The sequence below is a fragment of the Corticium candelabrum genome, chromosome 15, assembly GCF_963422355.1.
Source record: "Corticium candelabrum chromosome 15, ooCorCand1.1, whole genome shotgun sequence".
NCBI lineage: Eukaryota > Metazoa > Porifera > Homoscleromorpha > Homosclerophorida > Plakinidae > Corticium > Corticium candelabrum.
In genome coordinates this window covers 2,118,212-2,128,211 of record NC_085099.1, presented here as the reverse complement: position 1 = coordinate 2,128,211, position 10,000 = coordinate 2,118,212, and the positions used below count along the sequence as shown (strand labels likewise).

The 10,000-nt window shown below is 41.4% G+C and overlaps 2 protein-coding genes across 6 annotated transcripts in view; both read right to left on the bottom strand.

Moving 5' to 3' along the window:
- The window catches only part of LOC134191184 (uncharacterized), a 9,704-nt gene extending 2,712 nt beyond the window's left edge, over nucleotides 1–6,992 (bottom strand). Inside the window, exons 1-7 of one of the 4 annotated variants that reach the window (XM_062659764.1) lie at nucleotides 6,253–6,992; nucleotides 6,134–6,173; nucleotides 5,462–5,613; nucleotides 5,211–5,286; nucleotides 2,821–3,727; nucleotides 2,631–2,751; nucleotides 1–6 (exon numbers count right to left, since the gene is read on the bottom strand). The exon at nucleotides 1–6 is cut by the window's left edge and continues 1,861 nt beyond it. In XM_062659764.1, the coding sequence (XP_062515748.1) occupies nucleotides 1–6; nucleotides 2,631–2,751; nucleotides 2,821–3,727; nucleotides 5,211–5,286; nucleotides 5,462–5,613; nucleotides 6,134–6,173; nucleotides 6,253–6,923 (1,973 nt within the window). In that variant the 5' untranslated portion in view covers nucleotides 6,924–6,992. The remainder of the gene's footprint in view (nucleotides 7–2,630; nucleotides 2,752–2,820; nucleotides 3,728–5,210; nucleotides 5,287–5,461; nucleotides 5,614–6,133; nucleotides 6,174–6,252) is intronic. The other 3 variants (XM_062659765.1, XM_062659767.1, XM_062659768.1) reach the window with 3 other exon arrangements.
- Nucleotides 6,993–7,725: 733 nt separating this feature from the next.
- Nucleotides 7,726–10,000, bottom strand: part of LOC134190941 (ankyrin repeat domain-containing protein 50-like) — a 3,083-nt gene continuing 808 nt past the window's right edge. The window contains exons 4-10 of one of the 2 annotated variants that reach the window (XM_062659490.1): nucleotides 9,876–9,980; nucleotides 9,460–9,653; nucleotides 9,317–9,399; nucleotides 8,701–8,762; nucleotides 8,471–8,641; nucleotides 8,275–8,326; nucleotides 7,726–8,212 (exon numbers count right to left, since the gene is read on the bottom strand). In XM_062659490.1, coding sequence (XP_062515474.1) covers nucleotides 7,920–8,212; nucleotides 8,275–8,326; nucleotides 8,471–8,641; nucleotides 8,701–8,762; nucleotides 9,317–9,399; nucleotides 9,460–9,653; nucleotides 9,876–9,980 — 960 coding nt within the window. In that variant the 3' untranslated portion in view covers nucleotides 7,726–7,919. The remainder of the gene's footprint in view (nucleotides 8,213–8,274; nucleotides 8,327–8,470; nucleotides 8,642–8,700; nucleotides 8,763–9,316; nucleotides 9,400–9,459; nucleotides 9,654–9,875; nucleotides 9,981–10,000) is intronic. The other variant, XM_062659491.1, reaches the window with a different exon arrangement.

The window sequence follows — 10,000 nt, the reverse complement described above, 5'->3', positions numbered from 1 at the left end:
GCATTACTACAACAGAATGAAGAATTAATCTCACCAAGCACCAATAGCAAGACACACGAACAGACAAACAGACAAACAGACAGACAGACAGACAAACAGACAGACGGATGAACAGACAGACAGGTGGACAAACAGACAGACGGACAAAAACAGACGAATGGATAAACAGATGAACAGACAGACAGACAGACAGACATGCCATCTCCTCCAACTGCTATGCATATCAATTTGTCATAACATGTTTAATTGCATCAAGAAATCACCAAGAGGTTCAGGGTGTGGCCCATCAAGATGGCGATATGAATACTTAAAAGTTCTTGTTTCTGACACAGTTTCCGCTGAACAGTTGCATTTTGCTCTTTTCTTGTATTGCCCATGGATCAGTCCCTGATTTAATTGCCAGATTGTTGTCCTCAGCACGACCGATTGCTTTGCCCAAATCCTCAGGCGATGTTCGACCAATAGCTATTGGAGAAGTTTTCAGAACAATTACTGCACACTGCATTTGCACACAGATGAAAAGTGAAATTTCAATTTCTTTTCTCCTCTCCAGCATGGAGTGTCAACAGAGGGAGAAATGAATCTTCTCTTACACCATATCCAGCTTCTACTAGATGCCAACAGTGACTGGATTTGGTCCTCTGATCTTCCTACAGAACAATGTTTCAGTTATTTTGTCATTTCAAAGGCATCCATCAGGGAAATCCTTTAGGACCAGTTCTCTTTTTCTTTAGGCATACAACACACCCTGGTGGTTGATTTGCAAAGCAATTTCCAAGCAATAAGAGTGCTAGCTTATCTTGATGATGTTTTCTTAGTTGGACCAGCAAAACATGTCCTTGATGCCTTTTGCACTCTTCAACTGAATTTTCAAAATAGGACTGGAAATACAGGAAACAAAACCACAACAAAGAAGCCACCTTCTCTTCTGAATATACCATACCTGTTTCCAGTAAAGGCATTATGATACTAGGAACACCACTTGGGAAACGTGAATATGTTTCACGAGCATGTTTCACTATTGCAGAAAAGGGAATGATCTTTGTAGACAGCTTGTTGACTTGAATAATGTGCAAGCATCCATGCTGCTTCTTAGATACTGTCATACCACACAGCTAAATCACTTAGCAAAAGAACATGTCCAGAAACATTGGAACAGGCAGCTACTATCCACAATGAGCAAACAAAGTCTACCTTCTCTCGTTTGCTAGGAAATGTTAACATCAGTGGAAATAAGTGGAACCAAGCAATGTTGCCAGCAACACTAGGAGGATTTGGTATGACTTCTCTAAAAGAAGTTGCACCCTTTGCTTTTGTTGCCAGCTGAGCACATTCTATTAAGCTGTTGCCTGATCGCTTTCCTGTTCTTCAAGATCAAGTAAACTGTCTAGTCATGCAAGTGATATTGGGCTAACTTTAGAACACCATCTCAAAAATATTTCCAAGTTACTGGATTTGCTGCCTAACACACAAAAAAGTTGCAACATCGGCTAAACAGAATATGTAGACCACAATCAAAAGCAGACCAGTTGATTGAAATTGATTCTAACCGAGATGCAGCACAATTTCGTTCAATTAGAGGTAAAGGAGCAGGAGTATGGTTACATTCCATTCCATCTTCAGACAAGTTTGCACTTCTATCTGGCAAATTTCGTCTTGGCAGCTTCTCTCAGCCTACTATTGTTTCTACCACCTTGGGCCACTAAATGTGAATGTGGAAAGACACTAAATGTTGAAGGGTACCATTTGCTAACAAAATGGGTGGAGGCCCAGTTTGGTCTCATAATTCTATTGTTTTATGTTCGTCTGAATGCCTAAGCATTCTACAATGCCAACATCAAATCAAACCAAAAGATAGATATACCACATCCAATAATAGACATCCAACAATAGAGCAGACATTGCTGTGTTTGACTCAACACGTGGGGATGTGGCCCTTGCTCACCCCTGGAGCCAGGACATTCTCCAAAGTGCAGCGACCATGGATAGAGCTGCAGCAAGAAGGAGAAAAGACATCAAACATAGCAAATATTCTAAAGAGCAGTTGCCTGGAGGGTACATTCCTGCACTGCCTTTATTCCACTAGTTTTTTAGCACTTTGGTGGGTGGGGAGAAGAAGCATCAATGTTCCTCGATAAACTTTCCAAACCACACGAGATGAAGAAGGAAACAATCCCTCAGATTTTAAGACACATTGGAGGAGATGCTTGTCAGTACAACCTCAGCATTACAATGCCTCAGTGTTGACTAGAAAGACGACATATGGACAGCAAGCTGACCAGAGTCTAGATGTTGTTCAATTTTCAATTCAGTAAACTAAGTTTTGGTTTGTAGGCTCCATAGAAGAGCTCTTTAATTCAACTTGTTATCTATTTGTGTAATCTGTTCTTGTAGTTGTGACATTTATTGTTCATTAGCTGTTACTTTAGTTTCACTTACGTATAAAAATATATGAAGATTTAACAGACAGACAGATAGACAGACAAACAGACAGACAGACAGATTGTTATATTTGAACTCTTATAGACAGACAGACAGACAGACAGACAGACAGACAGACAGACAGACAGACAGACAGACAGACAGACACACACACACACACACACACACACACACACACACACAACTACCTCATCGATGGATCTGTCTGTACAACTGGCTGTGGCCGTTTCTCTCTCTGTTCACCACCATCCCGATCTCCCACACCCGGATACCCAAAATACTGACCCGGAAACTGTGAAGGCAGAAACACTACAAACAAACAAACAAACAAACAAACTTAAACAGAAAACACAAAAACCAACACAAAATGTCTAAAACCTGGTGGCTGTTGTACATATTCGTAACGAGTCACACGTGGCTGCACCATCTCCGTCTCACTTGCCGGATCGCTCTCTTCTTCCACATTCTCCGCTTGAGTAGACACGCTCGAGTGAGTCGTGGACGTCGTTGCACGTTGTTGCTCGTCTTTCGGCTGCACAGACGACCCAACAAAGCCACTGTCTCTATCAAACGAATCACCAAGTCCGGGACGACTGAGCAGCTTCTTCCAATGCGACGAGAGCCGTGGAATACGCGACGGCTGTGGTACATACGGCGATGCTTGAACGCCAACAGTTTGTTGTTCCGTCTCGGTTTGAGATTTCGTGTGACTTTGGCTTGTTGGTTGTGTGTCGTGTGGATGAGGCACTAAAGGCGACATGTTTGCATCGTATTGATCCGATTGAGAATCCGACGTGTGGGTGTGTCTGTTTGGTAAACGTCGCCGATGACGTTCGTCACTCGATTGACTCCGACTGTGAGGTTCTTCACTTTGTATGTGAGTATGAGAACGAGATGCTACGTCCGACTGCTCGGATTGGTTAGTTGAGATTGAACTCAGAGAGACACGCCCACTCATGTCAGGCAACTTGGTGGAATGTCCATAGACTTGTGGTTGCCGTAGACGACTGACCATCGGCAACCTTCTCTGATTGTCGGTTTGTGTCTCGTTAGTTACGAGGAAACTGTCGCTTCGTGAGAGATATTCATGTGAGAGTGTCGGTTGTGTTTGTATTGCAGCTTCCGTTGCGTGAGACGGGCAGATAGATGAATGATGGGAGGACGTTGATGTGTCACTGCTGCTGAGGTGAGATGCAACAGAACCATCACGATGGGCTACATCACGTGTTGGTGTTTGTGTTCCTTCACGTCTGTGTGATACGTCTCTATGTAGCTGTTCGACTGCCTGCAAACACAATAAATAAAATAATTTATTGAAGAGTAACTGCAATGCAAATCAAAGATTCTTTATGTTGGAAATTGATAGTTCTAGTTGCATTGACAGAAAAAATAGTTTTAGATTTTTAAGTTAAGTTTTCACTAAGATATAGCAAGTCAAAGTTGCTTCCAGTTCTTCAACTTCTGGTAATGCGGTATAACGGGCGTGGTGTAGTGTACACGTCACAAAGGAATCTGTGGTGAAAGAATGGTTCAGTGTTGCGTGGCTGCAGGATACACCAATTCACGCAAGTCATACGCAAGCGTGTTTCGATTTCAAAAGATCCCAAAGCTAAGAAAGAGTGGGAATCACAATTATATTAAAGGAGGACAATTGTAGAGACGTTTGTGTCGTCCGGGCGACTACTACTGAGTACAACACGTCCTACTGAGTGGACAGGAGTCTGGGTTGTAGAAAAGCAAAATTGAGGTCACCATTTTCCATCTACCTGCCTCCACACTTCAAGATCGCAGCACGCTGAACCTTCACAAAAGAAAAGGAGAGCCGCATTTGAGAAGCGGGAAAAATGAGGATAAGGAAGACTCTCGTTCAGGACTAAAACTACTGCAAATGGCTAGGAGAGGTCAGACTCTTGATGACTATAGATACACGTGTGTCTACAGGTGCTTGATCGTCACGTGTAGTGAATGCAGTCGTATCCAGTAAAGTCAACCCTTGTGTCAATGTGAATTCAACACACAAACTTCAACTCATTTTGTTCTCTTTCTCACAGCAATAGAGTTTTACATAAACTCACGAGCACACTGTGCCACTATTGTCGCTAGTATTCGACATTATTATTGCATCATTATTTGAGACAACCTCAAATACGTTTTGACAGCACACACACTCCACATCAGTACGCATCCATCATCTCACAACGACCGCAGCTACACCTGTGATGGTTGTTTACTTACCCGGATGTGCATCAATAATGTTTGCTACTCTTACTTCTACTTGTGATGGTGACAGACTATCAGGTAGCCTGTCCTCTTCCTCATCCGCTTCCAAGGCAGCAGGCGATCTCAAAGCTTCAGAGACACTGTTGCTGAACCAGAAGGCTCTTCAGAAGAATAACTGTTGCTGTCGTCGCCTCTACCCTAGCAGAGTTGCCTTGGATATAAAGATGTAGTCATTTTTACAGGCCGTTGACTATACAGACGCACACGCATCTCCCCTCTGTGACATACACTACAGCACGCCCGTTATAATGCGATACCGGAACTTGAAAAACTGGAAGCAACTTTGACTTGCTATATCTCAGCGAAGAGTTAACTTAAAAATCTAAAACTATTTTTCCTGTCATGCATGCAACTAAAACTATTGATTTCCAACATAAAAGAATTTTTGATTTTCCTTTGCAGTTGCACTTTAATAAATAAATAAAAGAAACATAAACAAAGTATACCTACAATAAGAAATAGACAGAGATGTGTACAAAGACAATTACCTGTCGTAGTTGCCTGATTTCGGCTGCAACTCCAGGCGTTGGGTTGAGCCTCTGCTGCTCTTCAAGACCTGCCAGTCTGTCAATACATTGCACAAGATGTGATGTGTGTTCAATGTAATAGATGTGTGTGTGTGTGTGTGTGTGTGTGTGTGTGTGTGTGTGTGTGTGTGTGTGTGTGTGTGTGTGTGTGTGTGTGTGTGTGTGTGTGTGTGTGTGTGTGTTCTGTCCATCTGTCCATCAATCATCCCCACCTGTCCATCACATCTTGCAATGTTATCTGCTGTGGTAAGGATATCTCCACATGTTGTGTTGCTTCCTCTATTGCTACTGGCTCTGGTGTCTGTGATTCTTGCTGTCGAATGGCTTCTTGAGTTTCTCCTAACATCACCTTTAAATGATCTAACTAATAAAACAAAAAAACTTTAAATGAAATTGAATGTAAAGACACCAGCAAACAAATATGTAAACAAAACATACACAAACAAATAAATAAATACATAAATAAATCAATTAATACATTAATTAATTACAATAAGTAAATAGGAAAAACAAACAAAAATAAGACAAACAGATACAAGATAGATAGACAAACAAATATAAATATATAAATAAATAAATAAACCACAATGGACAAACAAACACAAACAACAGCTAAACAACGACAAGTAGATAGAAAAACAAACAGATAGACACACAGGCAATGATAGATGAACAAAAGTATATAAACAAACAGATGGACAAACAAACATACACACAGACAGACAATAAACATGTAGACAGATGGAAAGACACAAACAGATAAATATAAACAAACAAGAAGACAAACATATAGACAGACAAGCAGACAAACAGACATTCACATGAACACACACACACACACACGCGCGCGCGCAATAAGATTGAGTGACAGACATAACCCCTACCTCTTCGCCAAGATGATCAAAGTTGGCCTCACTCTGAACTCTACATAAACATCACACACAAACACACACATAACTCTCATCGCCGAGTCTCCACCACACACATAAACATCCATCCTCACCCTCTCATCTCATAAAGCTTCTCCTGACTTTCCTTCACATTCACCATCTGTTGCTCTATCTTCTTCACCTCGTCCCCTATCCTCTGCAACTCGGCAATGACATCGACACTCATTGGTGTCCCCGCCTTCATCCCCTCCTGAATCTGATCCAGTCGATCCTGCAACGTCCTCGTCTGAAACAACAAGCCCATCTGTGTGCTCTCCACGTTCGCCCTCTGACCACGTGTGACAGTTGACATGCTGGTCACATCCTCCGACGAGCTGAGCGACCGCTCGCGTCCCATCGTTTGGTTGGCCGACTCTCTCGTTGCCATGGCGACCGGACCCTCACTCCGTCTCTCTCCTTCTCTCGACTCTCTGCGTTGACTCTTCTCTTTCAGCGTGTAGTAGACCGTCTTGCTCACTTGTGTTTGCACTCCGAATCTCAGTTGGTCGATTGTCAGCTCGGCTTCGGCTAATCTTTGAAGAGTTTCGTCGTAGTCTGCTTGCAGTTGCTCGTTCAGTTGACTTTTGTTCATCAGTTCCGACTTTAGTTCTCTTATTGTCACCCCGCGCCCCGAAACGTCGCTTCTGTCGCTCGAGCGTCGCTGCCTGTGACGCGGTCGGTCTGAGTCGTTGCTCAGTGGGGCCCCGCTACGAGACGACGGCGTGAAACGATCGCTCGTACTCATTCTAGCTTCCCGACGACTTCACTCTTCGTCACCTATCGAGCAGTAACAGACATTTTCAAATTACAACTAATTACGTGCACATCCCGAATGCATACAACCTCGGAGTTCTTTCTGCTTGACTCTATGATATCCCGGATGTGATAAAAACACTCAGTTTGTAGTTTATTTTATATTTTATTGTGCCTAAGCTGCAATTATAATCTAGAAAAGCACTAAACACTAAAATACATAGCAAAATGCATGAAGCATTACAAACACAAAAGATCATGTTCTCTGCAAAGACTAACACATCACGTCCACAGTGACTCATCATCATAATGCAATCATACACTCACGTATCTCTACACGTCTATATCCCATTGTATACGCAGGACTGTTCGTCTCTTGCAATGCTCTTCCTGGTGGTGAGTATGTACACGGTGTTGGTCCACTCAAATCTTCACTCGCCAAAACACAGCGCTCACTACTCACACGACCAGCTAGAAATTACTACAAAACCTGGAAAACAATTTCTAGGAAAAATTAAGCCGCAAATTGCTACAATGACTTTGCACTCTGTGACCACGCCCCTTTTGCCATAGTAGGCTCTTCTGTTGTCTCCTACACAACCATGCGAAGTTTCTGTAGAGTACGGCAAGTCTGTGACGAGATGGTAGTGCCTGTTGATTCGTATACGACCTGGATTGGATGGGTAGAGTAAACGTTGATTTGGTAGCCATTAATTAAGACAAAGTTACAAACGAACCAGATATACATGGACCATGGCTACACACTAGCTCTGCCCATGATGATGTCCCGGATGTACAAACAACATGTGGTTTATTTCAAAATTTGGTGTAAACTATTATACCTTGTCTTAAACATAAAAAGCGCTAACATACAAATAGCAAGATGATTGAAGCATTACAAACAACAAAAATGGACTTGCTAATCTATCACTGAACAATAAACCATATGATCAGCCATGCAGACAACAAAGTGACAAAGTCAATTATTCTATTGTCCACCGTTCTGTGCTCTCAGTCTCTCTTGACGTTTAACCACCTCATCTCTTATCGCAGCAGCACAAATTGGAATGGAAATACGCTGACAAGCAGACAAGATGATACCAACAACATTGCTAGTACCGACAGCAGCAGCTTTGGTTCTCAGTATGGCGTGTAGCTTGCTGTGAGATGCAGTAATTAATGAAGTGAATGAGTTGAGTTCAGGCATTGTGTATCCTAATTCGAGTCCAACATCACTCCACTGATCACAGGCAAGAGCACTGACTGCATACATCACATCCTCTGTCAACAAATGAGAAATGCTGCAAGTAATGCTTATGTTCCCCATACTTTGTGGTTCTCACCTGGTGGCTGTGATAAGCAAAATTCATCCGAAGTAGTGTGACTTTCAGCAAACTACGATAAAACAAATTTTTCTACACACACACACACACACACACACACACACACACACACACACACACACACCACTATGTATTATCACTAGAAATCAACAATCATATCCTACACATCTGCAAGCTCTATGTGTGCTTGTCCTACTTTCTCGCTTGCCATTCTGCTAACAGTAGCAAGAGCAGACACGAGACATCTCATTTCCTCCTCTTTCTCTTGGATCTTGGTTCTTAATCTCGTCACTTCACTCTCCTGGACCAGGAATGATTGTCTTAATTCTTCTTTCATCTTCTCCACTTCACTCTGCAGTTCAGCAATCTATGCAACACAAACACAACTTGGGAAACAAACAACTAGAGATGAAAATGTCACATTACTTTCTCTTGATATTGATGTTTGATAACAGACACATAACCTTCCATATAGGGATGACATCTCACTGTAAGAGAAAAAACCTCACTTAAAATGTGCAATAAACATGATGCTAATGCACACACACACACAAAACTAAATTGAATTAAAACAACAAGCACCCGCAATGACAAATACACCAAAAACTCAACCAACATGAAAAAGAATTAAAAAATATAATTAAGATGTAAACACACAAACACAACATACAAACAAATACTCACAAAAAATAAAATACAAACAAAAAAAAGATAAAAACTTACACAAACTATTATCACCCACATATGTAGAGAAGAAGACAACAGTAAAATATTATTAACTCATTAACTGATTCTATTGACAAATGGACACACACACACACACACAAAACACACAATAAAACAAGCAGACACATCACCTCAACCCAAATGTTGAGAGGAAAAGAAGTGACAAGATCAAAAGCAGCACATCACTACAATAGCTCCACAGACAAGATAACAAGCAAATCATTCAACAATATCAATCTAACCTCACACCAAAATCATCACATTAAATCAAAAGAAGAAAAAACAAAAACACAAATTAATTGTTTCTTTCACTTACATCTTATGGCTTCTTCCATCATCTCAACCACATCACTGTGACCACATCGCTTGGCAATATACAGTGGTGATCCATCCCACTCACTATCCCACAATGACATCACGTTAGTAATATTATTGACTGAAGGATATTGAATGCATCACCTCGCATGTTGGGGACTCGCTCCATGTTTTAGAAGAACATCAACACAACGCACATGACCATGACAGGCAGCAAACCACAGTGGTGTACAATCATCATTATCATTGATATCAACAGAAACAGAACAAGACAAAAGTCTCTCTACAATGGTCACGTGATTATACTTTGCAGCACAATGGATGGCTGTCATTCCCTCCTGAGTAAACAAGAAACTGATAAGATAGTGAGAGAGTGTTTATGTTAAAATATATTAAAGCAACAGACATTCCATTCAACACACACAATGAGACATTCAATACAATGATCAACACACAAACACAAACAATAGCAAAATCAATGCATTACACTCACAAATATGTTTAATACATGCACAACAGACACCACAATATCAACTCAACCTCTCAATACTCAAACTCACACCATTAGTCTTCTTCATCACATTAATATCTTTGACATTCAGTAATAGATCAACAATATCTTCTGATCCCTCGAGTGCAGATACAATCAAAGCTGTAAATCCATCCTGCATACACAAGAATGTAT